This window comes from Carassius auratus, chromosome 36 (assembly GCF_003368295.1).
Source record: "Carassius auratus strain Wakin chromosome 36, ASM336829v1, whole genome shotgun sequence".
NCBI classification, from domain to species: Eukaryota; Metazoa; Chordata; class Actinopteri; order Cypriniformes; family Cyprinidae; genus Carassius; species Carassius auratus.
The window spans coordinates 1810127-1836325 of NC_039278.1; the positions used below are offsets into that span (position 1 = coordinate 1810127).

Below are 26199 nucleotides of genomic sequence, written 5' to 3' on the forward strand. Positions count from 1 at the left end.
TTCTAAAAATCCTGTCAAACGTGCACAAACTGACAGTCACCACCATAAGCTACTACTAAATATTGTAGAAACATAATTTTCTGTAAAGTTGCTTTGTAACGATTCGTATTGTAAAAAGGGCTATACAAATAAACTTGAATTGAAAAAACTTGAAATGTTGTAAATACTGTAAATTTATTACAAAAGGCTAACCATACAATTATTTTGGGAAAAACATATCCTAAAGAATCAATGCAAAATACGACCTCCAACACGTAATAAGAAATGGGTCAAATATGATTTCATGTTGGCTTTCAAATGTGATGTATTCTCTAGTTGTGAATAAGTATCAAAGTTCATTATTTGGGCTCCTACATGCCCTTGAATACACATACAAATCAGAATGTCATCTGGTCCATTTCCTTACACATAGAAGAGGTAGTTAGGCTGCCAGTCTCTGGCTCTTGAATCAAGGTTGTACTATCACAAGATTGCACAATTATAACATACACTAGCCCATGAAGCCTTTGCTCTATTGCTCTCACTTAAAGGGATATTCCACCCCAAAATGAACATTTTGTAATTAATCACTTATCCCCATGTCATTGCAAACCCCGTAAAAGCTTTGCTCGTCTTCAGAATACAATTTAAGATATTTCAGATGAAAACCAAGAGGCTTGTGATTGTTGACTGCCAAATAAATAACAGTCAAGGTCCAGAATGAAAGACAAAATATCTGTAATTGTGTTCTGAAGAAGAACAAAGCTTTTACGGGTTTGGAACGACATGGGGGTAAGTGATTAAGTAAAAATATTACAATACACACTACAGTCAGAAATGAAAGATAAATAGGTCTCTTTTAAGCATTAAATACTACCTTGACATGAATTTGCATGTATTCATTGAGTAGACACTCCCAAAGGAACATCTCAAGCCATGAGGTGTCAATAATTCACATTAGCACATGACTTTATATGTTCTTTGGGGAAAAGTTCACTTGCACATTTGATGTGCTTAGTTTTAATGTGAATATGGCCAGAACATTCCAAAAAGGGATGGTATTAACATTTTGTCATCATTTCATTTGTCACCAACTAAAGAAAACAAATTGACATAAAGAGAGAGATTTAAAAAAAAAAAAACATTTTGCGTTATTTTGATATTTATAAACAGTATTTGATATTTAGAAAAAAAAAACTGCCTTTTTTGACTAGGAACAACTGATTAGGTTTAAGATTTTTAAGACAATAGATTTCTTAAAATACAATTCATATATTAATGAAAACTTGGTTTGCATTCATATCTTTTCATATATTCACATTATATATAATGCTTATCTCTGGCTTATTAAATAGAGTTATTATATAGTGATACCACATTTTGTTTGTTTGGATTAATGAGATGTTCTGGCAATCATGTAAACCCATTGAAGTGTGTGTGTGTGTGTGTGTGTGTGTGTGTGAGAGAGAGAGAGAGAGAGAGAGAGAGAGAGAGAGAGAGAGAGAGAGAGAGAGAGAGAGAGAGAGAGAGAGAGAGAGTTTCAGAGCAGTAAATCATCCGTCAGCGTCCGGTTCACTCGAAATGTACATCAGATCTGTGGAGATAACATCATCCTGCTGGGAGTTTGCTGAAAGTCGGAAGGGTAAGTTTCCGCTAGGATTCTAATCTAATCACATTCAGAACTAAATAGATGTCACTGAAGAGAATCATTACATCAGTTTAAAGTGACTAACATTAGCTCTGTGACTGGTGGACAGACCCCTCGCACAGATGACAGTCCTTCCACAGGTGACTGAAGCGCGCTCTCCGCGATCAACATCCGTCGTTATCCTCTCAGCGATCTTCATCCAGGAATAAAAGCCAAAGCGATCTGTCAGTAAAAGGCAAGAGATTTTACGCACAACTCTTCGGATTAACGCGAGTAAGTTTGACACCATAAAGTCGGCGCGTCGAAGTGTATCACTCGCTTGGGTTTCTCCACATTACGCGTGGAGAAATGATTACAAATCTGTTTGGAGAATGTACAAAACCTGAGTGCAATGCTGTAAACCTTAATCCATAAACATTTGGTCCAAGTATATGTGTATAACAGCTTTAATGTGTATACGTATATGTGGCCATTCCTTCCTTGGTCATTCCTCAGAAACACAACAAGTGAACGTTGCAACGATGTTAAATTGTGAACGTTAACTTGTAGCAAAAGAAGTCTTCGATTCACATTACCGTGACATAAAGGTCATTTTATCACTCACCAAACCCCTTCGTCTTTCTTTATTCTAACTCAGGTAGTCTTTTTTTCCATAAAACAACAGAATACAGAAGCAATCAAGTTCCAAAGAGCAGCATAAACGTGATTCAGATATGCATCTGTCTTCTTAAGGCATATAAGTATGTATGGAACAGAAAATAGATCAATAATAATCTCTGTTGCTGTTTTTATCAAAGGATTCATTCCTATTCAAAGCAGCTTGGAAATTCTGCAGAATTTAGCTTTTTGTGTATAAAGTTATGAGGCTATGAAATGACAGGGAACAATTATAGGGACAATTATAAAACAGATTTCCTCTCTACCCCATAGGCAAGGCACCTAAGTCACACTGTGCATTATGCATGCATTATGGTTGCATACATTTTTTTTTCTCATCCAAATTGGACATATTACAAATCAATTGAACAACACCCCCGATATTTGAATGTATAAAAAAAGGGGGAAAATATCACATTTGTGATAATTGTTATGTAGTGCCCTGACTACATAATACACTTATACAGACAGGTAGAACTACACCGGTGACAGAGAGGCTAAGACCTGAGACGAGAGGCTAGACCAGACACAGACAAGGGTTTATTAATGTTTAGGCTCTTATTTATGGTCAAGCATGGATAGTAACCGTCTCTCTTAGCAACAGGACAATGTGTGTCTCACATATCTTCTGACCATGGTGTTCTTAACAAACCTGCTTGCGTCTGTGCTGTCGTAAGACCATGACATTTCAGACATGTGGACTGACTGAGCAACATCGGAAATATGGATGTCTCCATTCACTGTCGTGAGTCACACATCAATAAGTGCACAAGAATTCAGTGTGATGCATTCTCTCGGGTTTTGTTTTTCAGAAACTCCATTACGTGGATATGAATTTTAAAACCCATCATGTGACACTTTGGACTGCTCAATGGAGATGACTACGATACTCACCGCGACAAACAGCCAAGGAAAAAGAATTCTTCAGGAACGTTCCGAACCCAACGTCACAAGTCTTCTGAACGCGTCCGCTCCCTTCCACCATCACATGAGCAATGCGGTGCTGGGCGTTCTGCTCGGCACACTGTCCCTTCTGACCGTCATCATGAACCTGCTGGTGCTTTTTGCCGTTAGAAAGGAACGGACTTTACACACGGTGGGGAACCTGTACATCGTCAGCCTCTCGATAGCGGACCTCATTGTCGGGGCGACAGTCATGCCCTTGAATCTGGTCTACCTTCTTGAGGACGAGTGGAAACTGGGTCGCGTTATTTGCCAGTTCTGGCTGGTCATGGACTATGTGGCGAGCACGGCCTCCATTTTCAGCTTGTTCATCCTTTGCTTGGACAGGTACCGCTCCGTACGCCATCCCTTACATTATTTGAAGTATCGGACACGTGGTAGAGCGACGCTGCTGATTTGTAGCGCGTGGCTGCTCTCCATGACCTGGATCGTTCCCATCCTGGGCTGGAGGATGTTCGCTCAGGTCGACAGGAAGCCAGAGATGGAGAACCAGTGCGACACGGACTTCCGCTTCGTGACCTGGTTCAAAGTTCTGACCGCCATCCTCAACTTCTACATTCCCTCCTTCCTCATGCTTCTGTTCTACTCGCAGATTTTCATCGCAGTCCGCGATCATTACAGAGAGTGGGAGAACTTTGCCGGTCCGATGGTGAAAACAGAAACAGACGACACGTTACAGAACGGCATGCAGCTGCAGATAACCAAAGCCTCGGAGAGAGAGAGTCTGGCTTCACAAGCGTATTCTCAAAACGAGGGCCTGCTGGATCAGTACAGTTTGGAGCAGGCTTACAACTCGAGGGACAATAACGAGGACAATACCGATTCCTTGACTGAGACCGAGAGGAAGAGCTGCTACAAGAAGAAACCGATGTTCAGCCTTTCGAAGCGCATGAGAAAGAGCGTGCAAGACTCCAACGAGATTTCATTTCAGAGCGACGATGGGGAAACTGTTGCCGAAGGCCCGCCGCCATTATCTCTCGCCTTCCTGCAGTCCGAGAATGACCCTCAGCCCAAAACCTTCATGAATGCGAACAACTGTAACGTGTTAGTGCCAAACTCTGTCGGTAACAGTTGTGAGAATGCACCGACTGTGGATGTTCACTGCAATCACAGCACTCCAGCGACCCCGCCGTCGCCCTGGGCTGAGAACAGCCCTCCGCTGGACACACACCCGGTCAAACAGACGTGGCAGAAGCTCTGTGAACAGTCCAAGCAGAGCATCCACAGCATGCGCATCCGGAAGGAGCGGAAAGCCGCCAGGCAGCTCGGCTTCATCATTGGCGTCTTCATGGTGTGCTGGATCCCGTACTTCATCACCTTCATGGTCATGGCTTTGTGTGAGACCTGTGTCCATCATGACCTTCACATGTTCACAATTTGGCTTGGGTACATCAACTCCACCCTGAATCCCTTCATATACCCGCTGTGCAATGAGAACTTCAAAAGGGTGTTCAAAAAGATATTTCATATTAACAGATAAAGTTTAGGAGAAAAACTGCCTGTCTGCTCAATTAGTGTTTTCTGAAGCAGTTCTTGTGACATGTTTGTACTTTGGTAGTTCTGCGCATCTGCCATGCTTGTGTTGTTTTTGGGCATCTGAGATCTTGTAAGTACAGAGCAACTGTATTATTTGCTGCCTGGTGTCAGTTTGACACGTCTACAATCTGCATCAGATTATATGATAGATTTATTCAGAGTGTTTTAAAACTGGCTGTATTTTAGAAAAACCAAATCACACTGACACCTGAATCTTTGCTATTGTGGGTGATGTACATTCAGGACAACCTGGGTTTGGTGTGTTTAATGCAGAACATTTAAAAAAAAGCCCTGGCATTGATTAGAAGTAGCATGTGTGGTGCATATATATTAAATATGAGTTTGGACATCAGGGAATGCACATTGTCTGCCGAGAGCTGGGAAATGCCACGTACACACAGGTTGAGCTGAACATTGAAATCCTGGGTGTATGATACTCCAGTGTGTTTACAGTGGACGCGACGTTGTAGTTTTGAAAGCAGTGGTGTATATTCTACAAATTGTCTGTATACATTAAACCCCTGGATGATTTACTGTGCAGTACATTTCACCTGATCTTTGCTTTTCATATAAAAAATAAAATAAAAGAGGAACCGTGATTTAAATAAACGTATAATCTGTGACATTGATTAAACTGTGAAATGTGAAGACATTAAAACACAGAATTGGATTTCGAGCACATTTCTACACCTAATGACTGTGTCTGAAAGCTTAGGCTGTTGCTTAGCTGCCTGCAAATTCAGAATGACTGGACAGACTTCTGAGGCAGCAGGAAGCTTTAATGAATGAGCTTAATCACGAAAATATTCATTACTTGCTAGAAATAAGATCAGAAGTGGAAAAGGTTGGTCAAAAACACACGAAATGACTTTCAGACACCATCTTTCATTATAGGATATTAGTGAAGGATTCATCTATGCTTCCTTCAGAATCGGCTAAGATGAAGCCATCTCACAAACATTCAGATGTGTCCTCTTATCAGCAGTAACTGGACGCCTCTGGTGATGAACAATGCAACATTGAGGTCATGTGAAAACAAGACAAAAAATGTTGTTTCATACTGCCACTACATCACATTAAAAAAGCAATAAACATTATAGAGAAGAATGCTGGTAACCATTTCAAAAATACTGCATTTTACACGCCTGTGCAGTGATGAGATGATGAAACAGACTACAAAGACTTCCTGTTATGAAAAAGCTATTTTATTATAAATAATACTACTGCAGTGCATTGCTTAGTCTCATTTAATTCTCCTTTTCTTCTAACAGTCTGCATTGTCAGTCCTCAATTAGTGCCTGTCACTTTCTGTGAAACCAAAGTGATTGGGTGCTTGGTTGAACAAAAATGCCATTCGTGCTATAACCAGACTCAAATAGATGGTTTTCTTAAGGGGTTCAAATAAACACAGAAGTATGTTGTGGCATATGACTCACATTGAAAACCACTGGTTTACATGACAACATGCTTTAGATGTTTTACTTTAACAGGGTTTTTGCAGGTGGCTTTTTTAATGCATTTGAAATGCCTTTTTAAGACCAAGTATGGACAATTTAAGGAATAAACAGAAGTAAACAGATACATCAATGTGTTCTCTAAATGCATGTTTAGGGAGTAGATGCTTCAGATTGAAAATACAGCTTTCAACTTATCTCTGTTACATTTTAATTCATTTTTTTTGCATAAACAAATAGTTTAAGGCTAGAATAGCTATACTCCAAACAAGTAGAATATGGAAATATCTTTAAACTTCTGAACAAACTGTAAAAAAGAGATTTTTCACATACAGTTATTGTGTTAGAAGCCACAGGGGAAAATGTAACAGTTTAAAAGCAGAAATATCATTCAACACATTTTTACTAAACCATGTACATGAATTCAGTAAAATGGGTTATTTGATCTGTAAATTTATTAAAATGGTCATTTTAAATGTGACTAGTTTATATGAACTTGTGTTTATGCAATATTAATGTAATTCCTGTGGGAGGAGATTACATCACTTCCCTTTCTGTTAGTGCAGGTATCTGGGGAGACTTAACAGGTTTGTTATGATCTATTGTTAATATATTATGATATTTTGTTTATTTACAGTTGAAAAATAGACATATAGCTTAACATGCTAGCATGTGAGTGTTTATTATTGAAGCATACACTCTGACACTTACATATTTTTATTGTTTATTTGTGATGCCACTTACAGTACCTGACTGACAACTGCACGTGCATTAGCCCACTATAAACATGATTGATTGTATTAAATCTGGATCTGTGTGTAAGTTGTTGAGTCATGCTAGTTGCAGATCTTATTGTGCACACAGGACGTCCCAGTGCAGGTCTCTACAGAGGCTGATGCTGAAGGAATGCTGCTCATCTCGACCGACTCCACAGCTCAGTGAAAGCTTTTGTAAAGGTCTTGTCTCTAAAGCAGAAGTCTGGATTTTCAAGTTAAGTTAGTAACTTAACTATCGCCCATCTGCTGTGCACGGCACCCGACTCGACATATCAACCGATTCATCGGACAGTTAAAATGAAAAGGAACAGCGTTTATAGATTTTTATCAGTATTTTCTTGTCTAATTGTCTGTGTTTTCCTCTTGTTTTGGGTTTTTGTCTTTTATTCGATGGTTTTGGCACCTTAAGATTTTTTGGGGGACTATTACACAGCAAAAGGGGACTCGACACCCATATAAAGCGTTGGTTTGCGGATGGTTAACGATATTTGCCAGCACTGTTTACAGAAGCAGGACAATATGATGCTTTAAAACATTTCTATGAAAAGCGTGTATGCTAACACCGATTAAGATTATACAGTCTTTTAATTGTTAAAATATTACATTTAAAGCATGAACTAGTCGTGGCACCAGCGAAAACGGCACCTTAACTTACATTCTGCATGCTCTTGTTTCTCATTAAAATAATTTGTAATTTGTAAAAAGTATAATTTGTAAAAGTAATTTGTGAAGCGCTAGCTTTGTTCCGTACCAAAACAAACCGACTGCGCATGCGTGCAAGCTGACCGTGGTCATATGACATCAACCAGGAAGTGCTCGTCTGGTAAGTGATGTTTCTATCAAATGTGTTTAATGTTGCTCTGACTCTGTTTGTCATTTACGTGGCTATAATCGGCACAGATCACATTTCTAATGTGGTGGCTTTTACTGTAGGGTGCTTAAAACACAAACACGATCACAGTGGCACAGACTCCATGGTTTTACCGAAGTAGTCTCAATAAAACCACAATACTAGAGAGCGCAGTTTTTACTTTAATTACATCGACAAGACATAATCAGTTGTATAGACGTTTTGTCAGCTTAGTGAAATATTACATAAAAAACATTCAAGCTTGTTCAAGTGGGAAAGGGGAACTACTACTTTAAAACTAACCAACTTCCCCAAATCCAATCGAACAAGAAATGTAATCGTTATTATAAGAAAATATTATCAGGCTATCAGCACTGAGAAATATATTTGAAGACTACATTATTAAATATATATATGCATTTCATTGTTATTTTATTTTGAAATATCAAAAGATTAAAATATCTCTTGGCTAGCTGTCACTAGAAATTATAATCTTGCACTTAAGTGATTTGACCAAATAAATAATGCTATTATATATATATTTTTTTTCAAGGCAAAACATTTGTTTTTATACCACATTTATTGTGCTAAAGGTTCAGTGGAAATGCTCAGTGGCTGTATACAGTCGTCTCATGGGATTAGTTTGATCTTCTGTTCTGTGTCATAAGGAATCAAACGCATCAGTCCTGATGGAAGCCCAGTCGATGGAGAGAGGCGCAGCCGCCCCAAAGCTGCAGTTCGCCCCCTTCTGCAGTGCCCTGGAGGCAGGATTCTGGCATCAGCTCACCCAGAAGAAGCTCAACGACTTCCGCTTAGACGAGAGTCCCAAACACATCAAAGGCTACTACTATAACGGTGAGACTGGAGAATGTGTTGATGAGAGAGATGACAAGTGCTAGGCTTCTGTCAGAACAGATTGCTTAGATCCTGAAAATGAAAGAAACTCGATGATTAGAGACCAAGTGAATCACATTTGTCTTTTTAAATATCAACTGCTATTTTCAGTCTTATTGAATGTCTATATGTAAATACTGCGGTTGAATTTGCACATAAGTAATTCAAGTTTTAAGATCTACTGTATGTCATTCTTCGCGTAGACAAAAGTGAAGACATCCCCCCCCCCCTCAAATTAAATTTTAATATCCAATTTAATTTCCGGATAACTGGATGTAGATTGCTTTTTATATCAGAATGTAGTGGAGTAATGTGACAACACTTCACCATACTGCTGTTTGAAACACTGAACTAATGATGAGGCATATTTTTTAAGCATTTATTAATCTTAGAGCGAGATAACGAATCAGACACATGAGGGAAAACTGAAACAATGACACAACCGTGACAGTTTCTGTCGCGCAGTACATTCTGTGTGAAATATTAAGAGAATATCTCTGTAGTATTTGTAGTATGTCTCTGCAGTATGCAGACTGTAGTGTGCTAGTGTTGCTGTCCAGAATGTTATTTGTCAAATGTAGGAGACATGCATGCAAAACTTGCACATACTGTCTGCAAAATACATGCATACTGCTGAAATATTAAGAGAGCAGTATAGAAGTGTGCCATCCTAACATCTTCATAAACTGGCACTTTCTCTTGGATGTTATGCAGAAACTAAAGTGTTTATTTATAGATGCCTTTGTGGCAATACTCTTCTTTCTGGTGTATGTCACCAATGATTCATTAATAATGAAAATGAAAATGTCTGAGGATACTTTATCCACCTTTAAGCTGTAATTTAATGCGAATGCTTTATTATAAATCGCAGGTGATCCCGTTGGCTTGCCGACACGCTTGACACTGGAGTTCAGTGCATTTGATGTGTAAGTATCCTGTAATAAAACCATGTAATGCAGTTGGTTATTCTGAAAGCCTTGGATAATGGCCCCAATATCACGTCTGTTACTTGTGAAATTAATGATTTCTTCCTGCCAGATAAATCCTCAAGGATCGTTTCAGTAGAATTAATTTTCCATTTATGAGGGTTGAGTAACTGTGCTGACCACACGGCGCAGCTATCTGCAGAAGTGATGAGGGGGTTACGTCTGAGCCCCTGCAACCATCTGCACACATGCTGCTTTTCTCCAAGAAAGAGAAGAAAACATGCTGGCATTAGAAAACAGATAGATCTCTTCAAGTCGTAAAAACAGGGCACTTTCCAATCATTCGCTTCAAAGAGCTCTGCAAAAGGCATAGGGGACAAGTGCATTACATTAGTGCTGTCAAACGATGAATATAAACCAATAATACACAAAATATATGTTTGTGAACTCTGCACATTTATTATGTATATATAAAAGCACACACAAAGTATATATTTAAAAAAAAAAAATAATATAATTTGTTTTATATATAAATATTTAATATATAAACATAACTTAAAATGTATACATGCATGTCTTTGTGTTTATACATAAACATAATAAATATACACACACCTACACCTCGTCACGGGCTGCTACAGTGCAGGAACAAGAAGACCAGATCCAAGGAGTTTAATTGACAAAGCAGGGAGCCACATGTAGCACACAGGGATGACAAGTAATACCAGACGCTAGACTAAAGACAGGAACCCCTATTTAAACACTAAACAAGACGAGGGGGAAAAAAGACACACCTGGGATAAATCAAAACAGACGGGGAATACCTGGAATGAACATAACGTCAGGCACAGGAAACATGACCAAATCAGGAAAACAGGAACTAAGATTAATAGGTCAAGTCCACAACACTGACATAACCCCCCCCTCTGGAAGGCGTGTCCTCATAACATCCGGTGTCACACCAGGAACCAGGCCACATCCATGATGACGGCCCAAAGTGGAGCCTACAGTGGAGTGGAGTCCAGCCATCGAGTACGAATGGCCACCGACTCCAGGGGGCCAACCAACAGCGCTGGAGCAGGTGGAGGAGGAACCAGAGGTGGAGATGGAGAGCCAATGAGCCTGGGGGATGCAGAGGATATGGTGGGCCAGGGTGGAGGAGAGGGCTTTGGCAACCAAGGCAGAGATCCAGAGATCCGTGACGGCACCAGAACAACTGAGGAGCAAGGTGGAGCCGAGGGGATGAAGAAGCCTGATGGAGCTGGAGGGACGGAGAGACTAGCTGCAGCCAGTGGAGAGGAGTCCAGAGGTGATGGCGGGTTGATGCCCAACCAAGGCAGAGCTGGTGGGACGAGGGAGCCCGGTGGAGCTGATGGATCGATTGTTGACGGTGGAGTCTGGGCCTCGGAGGCCAGAGGCTAAAGTGAGAGAGACTCCCACCACAGTGACGCTGGAGGATGACCGTCCTGCAGGGCTCACACTACACAGATGTTGGGCTGAGGGCGAGCAGAGGGCCTGCCAGATTACAGTGGTGGAGGAGGCGGGTGGAAGGGCAGGCATTTTGGAGGAACAGGTACTGGAGAATCGGAAGCCCCCTTGGACGGGACCAGCAGAGACAACGTAGAGAGGAGAGGGGGCAGTTCAGTCTATAAGATCCATCTCCTTATTTTGGCGTTCCATAACCACTGTGCAGGGGGCGGACTGTCACCACCCCTCGCACCTGGTCTGATGGGTTGGGCTCTGGGCTCGGGCGTATGCTCCGTCCCGTGGGGAGATGGTGGGCTGGGCTCTGGGTCGGGGGTGGATCCGGTGAGATCCTCCACAGGGCAGATGGTAAGAGGCGACCCGTTTCTCGCCAGAGTTCATTCCACAAAGGCAGCGAACTCCTCCCGAGGGCCATCTTCGGACACAATGCTCCACACTCAGTGTTCAGGCTCACATCATAGAAAGTCCAGAGCTAATAACAGAAACTGTCTGGTATGGTCCTCGAGAGATCATCCTTCCTGTTTCAGCAGGAGGAGGAGGAATTCGGGGAGAAGGAGGGGATCCATAAAACACAACATAAAGAAAACACTGAGAATAAGAAACTGAAACTAACGGAGGGTAGACAAACAGAGGTAACTGTTTTAGGTCGGAGATTCTGTCACAATATATGTGTTGTGAGGAACGAGGAAACACAGAATACACAAAACTCTTCTTTTAATTTCAATAATCCAAAGGGGTAAACAGGAACACAGGACACACACGGGTAGACAAATAATCTCTCACGAATATGAACCCAATAGACTGGGGTTTTAAACTCAGGATAACTGGGAAAGCGCAGGTGTATGGAATGTCTAAATTAACGAGGACATGGAAGGATTTTCCTTTTCTTTTTGTAATGTGTATTGGATTTCTTTTGGCATGTTGCACATTGTATAAAAATAGTAAGCCACTCACAGCTGTACATTACAGTGATTTTACCATAAACCGTAGGAGGTTAAGCTATTATGGTTAGCCAATCAACATTTCCTGGTTGAAGAGCTAGCTTGTTAAAGCTGCGGTAGGGAACTTTTGACGCTCTAGCGGTTAATAAACAGAACTGCTTGCGTCTTGCGGAAGAACATCGTAGCTGGAACTACTTCTCTCTGTTTATGTCTATGAAGAATCACAAAAGTACTGGGTTACTCCGCCGCGGTACCCCGAAGCAATCTAAAATAGTTAAAAGCACTATTACAAGCTAAAAACACGGTTTGGAAAATGGATTCATGGTGTACTCGCTTATTATATACATTTTTCTACATTTTGAACACAAACAAAGTTATGGACCGCAGCTCTGATTGGTTATTTTTTACCGGGAGCGATGTATTTCTGCAAATGGCAATAGGACACTGGGAGGAGCCAGAGGAGCTTGATTTTTTCACAGATTATCTGTCTCATATTCTACTGTCAGGACATAATGACAGGTTTAACAAATATGTAAAAAATATTTTTTTGCAAAAGTTCCCTACAGCACCTTTAAACATGATGCAAATGATGAAAATAATAGGTATACAATACAGATAACAAAACAGAATCATGCATATAGTGAGCTAAATACAAGTGATGTAGTGTAATGATTGTGCTGTTTCAGTGATGGAGCCACACCTGCTCGCTGCTGTCCAGCTTCTGGAACTCTCTACAACACCAACACATTAGAAGCCTTCAAAACCACCGACAAGAGAGCGCTGCTGGAGCAAGCAGCCAGTGAGGTGCGCTGCTTTGATTCACTCATTAACTGTGCGTGTACATGGTGTATCTGCACTGGCTGCCTGCATAGATCCGCTGAATGAATTCTGGCAGTGGTTCTCACTGCTCTGCGGATATTACATGTCTGTCTGGTTTAACACACCTGATTCAGATCATCAGCTCATTAGAAGAGAGCTCTGTATATGAACTGTGTTCTGATTGACTGGAAGTTTACAGGACATTCATTCACGGCACTCACTGTCGAATAGAACAAAGCTCTGAAGTGATAAGAGACACATGCAGAATGTGCAGAGCGCTGGTACAGTACGTGACGACTGGAATTGAGATCCAGTGAATTATGCGATTTCTTTCACAGTGTATTAAGATGCTGAACACCCTTTTCCATCTATGATAAATTACTGCTGCTATTCCTAATATTCCTACAGTTTTCCTCAATTGCTTGAACACATTTCTTGAAACTATGCCTCGTATTCTCAAAAACAGTAAACACGAATCCATAACTTCTAACTCAGTTCCCCAAACTTCCTATATTCAGGTCAAAATGAAGCTCTGCACTCAAAACAACTCAATCTCCTTGAAAAAACTAATTTTGCTCTCAGATATGACACACAAACAGTCAAAAACACACTCAGTTTTACACACTAATGAGATATATTCAAAACAATACTACAAAAAGCGGTAATAAGTCTGCTACTCCCCAAATGTTTTATTTATTATGTTTTAAACTATGACAATAGTTTGGGCTGCACTTCTGTATGCCATATATCCATTTCGGAAGTACAGATGTACACATTACTGTATGTGGGATATTGATTGAAAAAGAATAGGATATGATTCACACTTTTACTAGAGGTCTGAAAAAAAAAAAGAATAAAACACACATTACAATGTCATTGTGAAATAGAAAAGAAAAAGAAATCTGTGCACAAAGTTGAGAATAAAAACTAGGAAGTCCTCAGTCAGAATTTGTAACTCTTGTGTGGTCCTCTGTCTATAGATGTTTTCCAGTTGAAATTCTGTGAGATGGACCTTTGAGCTATTTCAGAGAACTAAATAATACATTGTGAGCAACATGACAATAGAAGCTGATAATGTAGGAAACCACAGATAAATGAACATAATCCGTTGCATGAATAAGCAATAGCAACTTGATCAAAAGATCAACACTTTTTATGATGTGCACCATTGACTAAATATAGTGGAGCTTTTTGAGAATTTTATTTCTGATTTGAGAAATGGACCAAAGCCACTGAGAAAAACTGTAAGCTGACGTTTGGCCCTTTATCCAGCGAAGGTTGTGATTGGTGTGTGATAACGTTTGACTCCTAGTGTTTCCACGTGGGTATCTGTGTGCTAACTGAGCTCAAACTGTGCTGAGTTTAGCAGTAACAGTTCACCAAATCTGACTCGTGTTAAAGCAGGGGAACAATGTTTGTAGTTCAGCAAAATGGGTGTGCTTTTTCAAAAATGGCATTATGATTTTGAAATTTTAGTTCAAAAGCCTGGTTATAGTGTTTTAGCCCTCCAGGAAAACTGTAAAACAATTTTATTTACTGCCTGCTTTCTGCAAATGGTAATAACACAATGATAATTGCCATGACTAAATAGCACAGACTTTTGCAAAAAGGCCTAGTAAAAAAAAAAAAAAAAAACACTTGTTTGTGCTAAAACAATATTCTTTGGGGTTTTTTTTTTTGGTTTCAGTAATGGTTCCCTTAAAAATGAAAATTCTCTGGAAATCTGCTCAAAACTATCCCAGATGTGGAAGAGTTAGTTTCTTCATCAGGTTTGTAGAAATGTGTCGTTGCATCAGTGTCTCATCAGTGGATGCTCCGCAGTGAATGGGTGCCGTCAGAATGAGAGCCAAACAGCTGATAAAAACAGCACAATAATCCACAGCACTCCAGTCCATCAGTGAACATCTGGAGAAGACAGAAGATGAAACACATCCAGCTTTAAGTTGTTTTTAACTGAAATATGAGTCTATAATCCATAATAACACTTCCCTCACTGATGCAATGCTACATTTCTCTAAATCTGATGAAGAAACAAACTCATCTACATCTAGGATAGCCTTAGGATAAGAACATGTTTTGTTTTTCGGTGAACTATTTCTTTAAGTGCATCAGCTGGGTATGTGAAGTGGAATGCACCTAAGATTTAGTTTAAATGCTAGGTTTTTGCGCTGATATACAGGGCACAAAAGTGCTGTTTGGTGTTTTATTTAGTGATTTTGTCCTAGAATGTGTTTCAGAGTGTGAATGCGTATTTCATTTGCATACTAAATCAGAAAAAAACCTTCTTGACATGTGAGTTTAATTAATTCAGGTAATGTTGTCTTCTTCCCAGATCTGGAGCGATATTCAGTCAGGAGCTGTGCTGGAAGACTCCTCAATCCTGAACAAATTCATCCTCTTGACATTTGCGGTTTGTTTGCCAACATTTTAGAAAATGTGCTTCTAGATGAATGTCCTTTCAGCCATTTGTTTCTGACTGGTCCTTGTGTTTATCCAGGATCTGAAGAAATATCATTTCTATTATTGGTTCTGCTTCCCTGCCCTTTGTTTTCTGGAGGGGGTCCAGCTGCTGCAGGAGCCGGTGTCATTAGAGCACAGCTTCTCTGCCAAACAGGTGCCTCCCGCACTCACTTCTGACCAGGACGTTTTGTGTGAAGGATAATCAGCCATTAGTCAGTGCATGTGCTGGTTGATTAGGATTTTTAATTCAGTGTTAGTTATTTGAATGCATAATGTCATTTTGGCCCTAAGATGACTGACGTGCCATATACAGTAACACCAAAGAGTATTTGGAAACCTGTTGTGTTTAAATACTTTCCTAGCTCCAAGTAAGTCATTAGAAAGTGAAGACGTGTTATTTTATCACCTATACATTTCCTTGAATTTATTCTATTGTAATGCCATTCACTAAATTCAAATTGTCTTCTCGATTCAAGTGGTTTTTCCTTCTAAATGGCACATTGTCCTTCTTTACACCAGCTTTTGGAGCCACTGTGGATTGAGTTCTTGCCTAACTGATTTCCAAACTTTAAATTCATTGTGTTTCATGAGTTAATGAGGTGGGCTGACTGCTTTGAATCGATCTGTTTCTCAGATATCAAGCCTGCAAACGGCGTATGATGATCTGTGCACCTCCAGGGGTACGACGGCAGTCCCTCATTTTCTGCTCAAGTACACAGATGAAAGTGTTGAAGTTGCTCCTCTCAAAGACTTGACCTCCTTCTTCCCAGACCTAAAGAAGGTACATTCTAGTATAAAGCTGGAGTATTATTAAAGGAATATTGCAGATTCTGTTAACAACATTTGAGGCCTGCTCTAGATTACCATAGTTAATAATTAGCTTATGTCTAATTTGTGTTCTGTGGTAGCTAATGAAACCAGAATAATCCTTACATTTACTTCTTCAAGTATGTTGGTGTAATATGGCATGTGTCCTGGTTTGTGTTGAAGATTACCGTGGGTGTGTATGACCCATGCACACTCCCTCAACATCCAGGCTGGCCTCTCAGAAACTTTCTCATCCTCCTCGCGAAAAAATGGTACGTCTGTAATGAGCTTTTCCAACACGCATCCCACTGGTGCTCAATTATAGCCCTGTTTCCACAGCTCCGCTCTTTTCCTCCTGACATCACTTTCAAACTCCAAAATGTTTGTTCTGCTACAAAAACAAATGTGTGAAAATACTAGCTATTTCTAACCGTCTGCTATTATGTTGGGTTTTGTGGGGATCTATTGCACCGCCTGGTCAATCAATGGTGTTGTTTTTTGACCTTTGTGCTTTGATAATGTACATTCAAATCATATACAGTTCTATTGATGTTGCTTATTCTTTAGTCATGTAGTCTAGAAATATAAGACTTACTGATATGAAATTATAATTCAACTGTATTTGGAGTATTTTTATAGACGATACACACTTCTTAATATGATGCCTAAAACGTGTTTTGATATCACTATTAATAAGGATTGTTCTGTGGCTCCATTTCCAAAAATCAGTAGATTGATTTATACTTAGTTTGCTCATTTCATTTATTTTTGGTCCCACAAATATTTCCAGAAAATAGCCTGAGAAAAAATAGCACTCATCAGTTTTGATGAAGATAACTGCGTCTCGACCTTCACAATTTCATATGCACCAGAATATGCACCTGCTCCAAAAAACATGTAATTATCATCTAAAAAAAAAAACAAGCATAACCAAAATTCAAAATTAAGATGAAAAAAATGATGCACTATTCATGGAATGCAGCAAAGGTTGAAGAAATTTGAAAAAGTGCTGCATTTTGCAGCTTTCAGAGTTAAATGTCACAGTGCTCCATCTGTGCTGAGTCTTCAAGGCACCGTTTCTTTGTAATGGTAAGTTTAAGGTCACTCCAGAGACCGCGTGTGTTTCTGATGGTGTGTGTTTGTGCGTGTGAATGCCAGGGGTTCACAGCTGGATGTGCTGGAGGTTCTGTGCTTCAGAGACAGGACTCTACAAGGCAGCCGCTCAGTTCAGCACAGCATCATCTTTCGGGTCAAGCTCCCAGACCTCACTGCTTCTGCAGGTAATTTATCATCTTCGCCCGAGTGCTTCAGAACAGCAGCATAAAGGTTTCAGGAGATGCCAGAAACCATTTAAATGTTAATACAGAGTCTGCCACAGGTTTCAGTTTTTTTTGTAGCTGGTTGTTGGGTCAAATGAAGAGCTTTGCACTCTGTTTCTTCCTGCCTACTTTAGGAAGAATCCTGCTAATTATCCAGATTCAGATTGTTTGATTTTGTTTGCATTATCATTGCCCTCAAGATCCACTTTCACATAAAATTTAACCTGCAGCTAAGTACTTCTGAAGACCTTGATTAGCTCAACCCTCAACTCTACAGGAAAGTGGATCTCAAGGGCCAGGGTTGCCCACTTCTGCCTTAAAGGGACATGGTGACAATTTCTCCTCCCATCTCATATGGGATGCCTCAGGGCTCAGTTCTTGGACCACTTCTCTTCTCTGTCTACATGGCATCATTAGGTTCTGTCATTCAGAAACATGGCTTTTCATACCACTGCTATGCTGATGACACTCAACTCTACCTCTCATTCCATCCTGATGATCCGACGGTAGCTATTCACATCTCAGCTTGTCTAACTGACATTTCTTCCTGGATGAAGGATCATCACCTTCAACTCAACCTTGCCAAGACAGAACTGCTTGTGATTCCAGCAAACCCATCGTTTCATCACAATTTCACCATCAAGTTAGGCACATCAACCATAACTCCTTCAAAAACAGCTAGAAGCCTTGGAGTTATGATTGATGATCAGCTGACTTTCTCAGACCACATTGCTAAAACTGTCCGATCCTGCAGATTTGCTTTATTCAACATCAAGAAGATCAAGCCCTTTCTTTGGGAACATGCTGCACAACTCCTTGTTCAAGCTCTTGTTCTGTCCAGGCTGGACTATTGCAATGCTCTCTTGGCAAGTCTACCAGCCAATTCTATCAAACCTTTACAATTAATCCAGAACGCAGCAGCAAGATTCATTTTTACTGAGCCAAAAAGAATACACGTCACACCTCTGTTTATCAATTTGCACTGGCTTCCAATAACTGCTCGCATAAAATTCAAGGCATTGATGTTTGCCTACAAAACTACCACTGGCTCTGCACCCATTTCCCTAAATTCGTTACTTCAGACTTATGTGCCTCTAGAAGCTTGCGTTCTGCAAGTGAACGTCGCTTGATTGTTCATCCCAAAGAAGCACAAAGTTACTTTTACGGACTTTTAAATTAAATGTTCCCTGGTGGAATGAACTTCCCAACTCAATCCGAGCAGCTGAGTCCTTAGCCATCTTCAAGAATTGGCTTAAAACACATCTCTTCCATCTTTATTTCACCCTCTAACTTTATCACTCAATATTTTAATTCTATTCTTAAAAAATCTAACTACCTTTCCAATCTTTTTATATTCTATTTTCTTTTAATTTATTATGCAGTTGTGTGTGTGTGTGTGTGTGTGTGTGTGTGTGAGAAGTCCTCTAACACTAGCTTGCTCTATTGTTTTTATATTCTATCTGTTTTGTTTTTATTTATTATATTAAAATCCCATGCTACGTGTACTGTGTTAACCTGATACTTGTTATAGCACTTATATATCATTGCTCTTTTTGTTGTTTTTGATTGCTTCCACTGTCTTCATCTGTAAGTCGCTTTGGATAAAAGTGTCTGCTAAATGAATAAATGTAAACATATATATGTACATATGAGATGGGAATCCAGCACAGACACTTTCTGTGGCCTGAGTTCATTCATAGTTAACTCTGCCTTTAAATAACATTATGAGTGGAGAAAGAAATGATATGATTCTGTTCACGTTCGGTTTTTGATGTCTAGTAAAGCTAATTCTTCCTGAGCAGGGACATGTTTGTCACTCATCAAAGTGGCTCAGCTGTGAACCGATGGTGGAGATCCCCTGATATTCCCCTCATCACACATCAGACTCGTGAATCACTGTGTGAACTGGGCTGAAACAGCAGAGAATGAGAGGAACCTGATAAGGGCTATTGAATGCCCTTCCTGATCAAAATCTGGTCATTTCATTTTCACCTAGATGGCCTCTTTCATCGTTCTCTCAATCAGTCCATTCTCCTGTCTTTACACCGCTGTCTTTTTCAGATGCACAAACACGGATGTCTTCAGTGAGGCTTGCCCTTCTGAACTGTGACATTCACTTGCATTGAATTCTCTCAGTGTGCGATTGAATGTTGGGTTGATCCACCATCATTTCAGCAAGATTAACCTACATAGCCACATATACTCACAGTGTTTTCTTGTATTCAAACCAGGTAGTGAATACAGTTTGATTAGCTAATGATTTTTAAGAGGGAGAAAAAAATACTCGACTAGTTGATGATCACATGACTTTAAGGCGTAGTTCATCCAAAAATGAAAATTAGTTGAAAATGTGCTCATCCTCAGGCCATCCAAGATAAGAAAGAGTTTGTTTCTTTCTCAGATTTGTAGAAATGTAGCACTGCATCAGTGTCTCATGTTTTAGAAGTTGAACTGTTGCTAACAAAATGAATGTTTTCAAAACCTAATGTCACTTGAGATGCAAAATATGATACAGTGGCCAAAGACATATTGTGTCTGATGCATTTGTACAGTTAAGTTGAACAAATATTTCTTTACAATTATTTTACATGTACGACACCAAGCAAAGTGTCTTTTATATTAATACTGAAGTCAGTGTAGGCATGTGTTGCAGTATATTTATGCTTACTAACTTGTCCATGCAGTATGTCCAAAGAGTGTGGGTTGGGAGAAGAACGCCAAAGGTGCGATGGGACCTCGAAGTGTCAATCTCAGTGAATGTATGGACCCTAAAAGGTACGAAACACTCGGTCTATACACTTTTAAAATGGTTTGTCAGTGGCATGTCACACATTTGGTTGATTTCCTCAAGGCTCGCCGAGTCTTCCGTCGATCTCAACCTGAAGCTGATGCGTTGGAGGCTGGTCCCGTCTCTGGATCTGGATAAGGTCGTGTCCACGAGGTGTCTGTTGCTGGGAGCTGGGACTCTGGGCTGCAATGTAGCAAGAACACTGATGGTATGAGCCATAGGATTTACATTTGATTAGCAACAGTTTATCGCATCTGACAGGTGTCAAAAAGCTTTCTGTATGGATTTCTTGGCTTGCTTTATGTCATTTAAGTGCTTACTTGCCTTTGCCATAATTGCTTCTTAATGGTGTTTGAAATGGTCGTAAGCCTAAGACTGTAATTATAGAAAGTAAGTCGCAGATGCTTCCATTTTAAAATGATAGTGGTGTCACTCGATGGCTGAGATATTGGCAGTATGAAAATAAAAATGCATTCATGTCAGTTAATTGCAAGAGTAAGAGTGTTTTTACATCTGGTTCCAACAGCGGTTTGCAAGAAGTTTGGCTTGTACTGTATGTGAACGACACTTTTATAGCATTATAGCAGTCTTTCAATGTTTTATCTAAGTGAAAGAATTACAGCAGAAAGACTAATATTCTAATAATCCATTTGGGAGTATTATCAGTGTTATTACTACTACTACTACTAATATTAATAATAATAATAATAATAATAATAATAATAATAATATTATTAGTGTTCCTGTAGGAACACATGACAGGTAAAAATTGATAGCCTGAATGCACTGTAAGTCACTTTGGATAAAAGCGTCTGCTAAATGCATAAATTTAATAGCAGATATAAAACATATCTCATTCAAAATTGTAGTGGTCCAGATATTTAGATATCAGCAGTGTGAAGAGAAAGTGGTCTCACAACCAAGCCAGGGACAGTTTGAAAGCGAAGAACACTTTTTCCCTAATTTCACTTACCTGAGGTCTGAGTTTTTTTTTGTTTAAAGAGGAATCGAGTGTGAAAATTTTCACGAGCAGTCTCTTTGCTTTTTTTTTCACACCAGTTTAATTTTCAGAGGAAAGTGTGAATGAGGTAATGATGCAAACATGCCAAAAAACAAAAATGCATAGCACAGTTTGTGATTTTGCGGCTGGTTCAGCAGATGATCACACACTTCAAGTGTGCTTGACTACACTATGCCTCTAATGGTCTGCATTATTTAACTGCTTAGAAAATGTACACAAGCATCCCCTTTAAATAAAATGACATTTACCCAGAAAATGGTGCAAACTTTTTTTCAATGAAGCACAAAAATCTATGAGACAGGAGGTGTGTTTTTGTCATTTATATGCACATAGCATACAGCTGGATGATGTTTTCTGTTCTTCTTTTGAGGGCTGGGGTGTGAGACACATCAGTTTCGTGGACAATGCGAAGATCTCCTACTCGAACCCAGTGCGGCAGCCGCTCTATGAGTTTGAAGACTGTCTGGGTGGAGGGAAGGCTAAAGCTCTCGCCGCGGTGGACCGACTACAGAAGATCTTTCCTGGTGTGGTGAGGACTTTCAGATGCTACAGCACGTTCATCACAGTTGCATGTTTTCCAGTTTTCACTGCATTAGACCAGGGGTCTCAAACACACATGCTTGAGAAGCATATATTTGAACTGTGTATAATTGGCACAGTTAAGTGACCCATCCCTGAATAAACATCAAGAAGCTGTATGAATCTACTATGAGAGCCTTTAGTTTGAGACCCTTGGATTAACCAGTAGGACTCAATTTCAACATGCAGTTATCCACAACAATGAAGTCTGAATTATTCATTTTAGTATTAATGAACATTATTTGACTGGCCTAAAGAGGGATTGAGAAGCTAAGCAATGAATTTGACCAGTCCAGGTCACTGGAGTCTCATAACATTTAATCACACATTGTTCAATATAACCCATGTTCACATGAAGCGCGGCCTCAGTTATATTCAGTGCTCAGCATCCTCATGCATCACTGAGCAGAGCGTCAGTGAATTTACCTTTTCTGTTTTCACTGCAGTTGATCAGGGAACTCCCTTTTGGAAGAAACCAGATGCAAGTCTTAAAATTTAAGATTATATTGTAAATATATGAATGAACAGAATTGGTCGATTTGAAACTGAGGTATAATTGTTGATTTCAAGGAGATGAATTTTGAGATGTAATCTTGTACAGGGTCCTCTGAAATTCACTCATGCTGTGCTTGTTTTTTTGGATATCTTCAGTAGGATTGGAAATTAGAAGGATTTTTTTTTTTTACTTAGCACCAACCCTCCACACAATAATTGGTCTTAAATGTCAAATAAAAATAGTTTTTGTTGTCTTTGAGGATTTTAGTGTTCTGAGCAAATCCGTGATTGAGTGAGTCATTAAAACGAATCAAGCAGATCTTGAGATTGAGACTATTTCATGTGAATTAGACTTACACTAGTTATGTTGTTTGATTGACAGATATGTGATATCAAAAAACAGTTGTGACTAACTAGTTAATTTCTCCACCAAAGCATTGTATTATGGTGTGTATTAGCTTTAGCATGTATAGTTTTAAGCAGGGGTGTAAATCGGACGGTTCATCATGATATGATCTGATATCGATTCTTATAACCAATGATACACTAGTTGCAGATACCTCTAAAAAAGATTGCGCAACCAGCTACATTTTTATAAACTCACAAATGTAACCAAATTATATAACATGAGCATTTATTTGAATTTCCACATCCTGTACCCAATTGGGACATCCACAAAAACAAAAATACACTTTATATTTTTAAATAATAAAGAAAAGGGCTGGCCCAAGGCACAAGTGAACTGTGGCAGCTTAGGGCCCCCATGTTAATATTAAATATTTAATTAGTTTATATATTTTTTGTTTCAATAGCGTCGCATCATGCAGGCACAATGTTGCTATATAACATTTATTTAATTTTCCTTTTATATTCAAAATATCCACAAACTCATGAGCTATAGGATAGGCTACAGCCTATTCTGATCATCAAATATGTGTTAATTAATTTGTTTCGTCCACATTATTTGATCTATAATGCACGCTGGATGCTGTCATGTGGATCAGTCGAATCACCTAAACTCACCCGTTTCCCATGAAACACATGAAAGAAAGAATCTTTATGGTTACCGACACAATGTGTATTTGATATTGCTATATTCAAATATAATTATGCCTCAATTATAGATTAAAGGTGATATTGTAAGGTTTTGTGTTTTTTTAAAGCTTTGATTGTGTTTACAGTGTGCAATGTGTTCATGTTTCGCGTGTAAAAAAAAAAACAGTATTTTTCACACAATTAACTTATCTGTATTCCGCTGTATTCCACTGTCCCGTTTCATAAAAAAGGTCTGATGACTTCCTTGTTCTATAAAGTCCCTCCTTCAGAAATACGCAACGAGTTCTAATTTTGAAAACAAGAGCGCTCCAAGCGCCTGCCCTTCATTACATCCTTAAGATAATTAATTGGCTGAATGAAATAATTCAACGTCTACATTTCAATCAATGTCCAAACAAAACAAGTAACAATCAGAGAATTTCCAGTCACATTCCGACATGATAGGCTACTTTGAATAGTAAGAAATAAGCCTAAGAGTATTTTCATTGAGGCTAGTTTTGGACAAGTTTTGAGAAGTAATTTGGCAGGATTTGATTTGATAACCTGGCAATCCTGATCTGAACCATAGACAGTAAGAGAACGCACGTGCTGGAGATGTTATAATAAGTTACAGAAACTGTTAAACGTGACTGTTGTCACAATACCAAAATTATTATTTCGATACCGATACCTAGTCAGGAATTGCGATTTCAATACTTTTTCGATACTTTTCTTGAAAGGGGAAAATACACTCAAATATCATTGCTGTGCTTTATTTTAAAATCGGGACAACATTCTAATCATATAACACACTAATAAATGAACATATGAACAACAGATATATTAAACATTTGAACAAAATATGAAATATCAAAATTAAAAAAATAAATTAAAGCAATGACATTCAAGGTAAAGAAAGAATAAATTTAGCAGCATTATCTCAGTTATCATAAGAAACATAAGAGTAATAAATGTATGTTGTCTCTGAACTTTGAATAAAAATATGAACAGCGATTATATTAAACAATGTTTCTGAACTCAGAAGATTAAATGTCAAAAGATAAATAATATCAATTTAAGCAAGGACATTTGAGTAAAAAAAAAAAAGCAAATAAAATTTAGCAGCAACATCTCAGATATTGTAACTTATCTTTTCAGTTGTGCAACCTTTTCTTTCAGAGGAGAAAACTCAGCCAGTGAACTTTAATGAGCGTCATCTTCATTGAGCGTCATCTTTTTCTACCAGTCGTGGACTGGCGGCCACAGTATCACTTGTGCTCGCACATGAAGCCTAGTGATGCGCGGGTCTGTTTTTTTTCCCAATCCGCGAGTCCCGCTTTTATGAAATTACTCGGCCCGCCCCAGCCCGCAAATAAAGTAAAATTTCTTTACCCACCCGACCCGCGCATTGGGGACATCACGGAAGATAAGTTGCTGCTTTGAATTTAAATAAACATTTTAAAATATATATTCCAAATATTTAATATAGGCTATATGAAATTGCACTAGTGATGGTTCGTCCGTGAATGAATCTTTTAGGTGAATGAATCGTTCTCATTCAGGTAATCCACTGACTCATATTTCTCGTTCACTGAAGTTCCTCTCTCCACAGCAGCGCGCGAGTCCGACGCTTATAGCAGCGCATGCACAGCTCGTGAACAGCTCTGTCTCTGTGAACTGCTTCATCCTGTCAAAGAGTTACTCAAGATGTGACGGAGCATGTGATTTGTTGAATGTAGTGAACGAATCCGCCCTTCACTCAACGAGATTGAGAGATCTTCTCATTTGTGAACGAGCTAAATGAACTGATACATCTCGTGAGGAGAAAAAAACAGGCGTCCATAGGGAGGCACTAGAAGCGTGCGTTGCACACACCAACATGAAATACGTCTCTTACAAATCTTAAACGCAGTCATTCTTTGAAGTATCGATACTAATAAATTTAGGAATCATGACGTTTTTAATTTCCGAGAATCGCGATACTTTTAAAGTATCGGTGCACCGTGCAACACTAAAACGCACCAACTTAAATAATAAAATACACTTACCAGTTGTGGTCAATGAACAACGCCTTCTCCAGACAAAGAGGGAATCTTTCAAGAATAATCCTTGTGCGAATCCGGCATTAAACTGATTGTGATTGAGGAAGTTGTCCTCAGCAAAATGTGCTGCACATAGTTTTACATGTGGATGATAATTTTCGGGAACCGAGTTAAACATAAATTGTAACCATTAATCTCCAAGTACAGCGTCCCTGGGAAGCCCAAACAAAGATGATTGGACTCCGGGATGAGAATAACAGCGTTTCGACGACATGGAGACAAACACAAACACAGCTCTTCCTCTTCTTTGAATGTTAAAGTGAAAATTAACACCTGACCTCTCTTGTGGGTTTGCTACTTTTACAAATAAAAATCATAGAAGGGTAAAACATAACAGGCAGACATTGGTATGGTGTAAGCAACCCAGCTACAACAAATAAAATCGATAATGGTTGTGCGAACCATTTAAAGCATATTTCAATTAATTTATTTTTTTGATTATTGTTTTAGTTTTTTGGCTGTTACTAGTACATCGTGGTCTGAGGCACATGCAGGGCTCAAAGCTAAGAATCTTTTCTACAAACAATCAGATTGCAAGCAATATCACAAATAAATACAATAGAATGAAGACACAAGTGAAATAAACTCATTAAAGTAGTTAAATATAAAATAACACTGCATAGTCTTCACTGTATAAGTTAAATATAGAGTCATCATTTTTAAAC

At 39.1% G+C, this 26199-nt stretch overlaps 2 protein-coding genes across 3 annotated transcripts in view; both read left to right on the plus strand.

Moving 5' to 3' along the window:
* The first annotated feature begins 1502 nt into the window (after positions 1 to 1502).
* LOC113054925 (histamine H1 receptor) lies at positions 1503 to 4744 on the plus strand. The gene is made up of 2 exons (XM_026220729.1): positions 1503 to 1621; positions 3097 to 4744. Exon 2 carries the CDS (start codon positions 3156 to 3158, stop codon positions 4725 to 4727), a length of 1572 nt encoding a protein of 523 aa, XP_026076514.1. The 5' UTR covers positions 1503 to 1621; positions 3097 to 3155; the 3' UTR covers positions 4728 to 4744.
* A 2032-nt stretch (positions 4745 to 6776) lies between these two features.
* Positions 6777 to 26199, plus strand: part of atg7 (ATG7 autophagy related 7 homolog (S. cerevisiae)) — an 85796-nt gene continuing 66373 nt past the window's right edge. The window contains exons 1-13 of one of the 2 annotated variants that reach the window (XM_026220730.1): positions 6777 to 6824; positions 7102 to 7836; positions 8532 to 8718; positions 9629 to 9683; positions 12796 to 12913; positions 15261 to 15338; positions 15426 to 15542; positions 16023 to 16169; positions 16379 to 16467; positions 17354 to 17475; positions 20199 to 20289; positions 20366 to 20510; positions 21694 to 21852. In XM_026220730.1, the coding sequence (XP_026076515.1) occupies positions 8553 to 8718; positions 9629 to 9683; positions 12796 to 12913; positions 15261 to 15338; positions 15426 to 15542; positions 16023 to 16169; positions 16379 to 16467; positions 17354 to 17475; positions 20199 to 20289; positions 20366 to 20510; positions 21694 to 21852 (1287 nt within the window). In that variant the 5' untranslated portion in view covers positions 6777 to 6824; positions 7102 to 7836; positions 8532 to 8552. Of the gene's footprint in view, positions 6825 to 7056; positions 7837 to 8531; positions 8719 to 9628; positions 9684 to 12795; positions 12914 to 15260; positions 15339 to 15425; positions 15543 to 16022; positions 16170 to 16378; positions 16468 to 17353; positions 17476 to 20198; positions 20290 to 20365; positions 20511 to 21693; positions 21853 to 26199 lie in introns of those variants that run through there. The other variant, XM_026220731.1, reaches the window with a different exon arrangement.

Bases quoted from the DNA above. Each gene is read 5' to 3' on its own strand.
- LOC113054925 (XM_026220729.1), top strand. From the start codon at position 3,156: ATGGAGATGACTACGATACTCACCGCGACAAACAGCCAAGGAAAAAGA.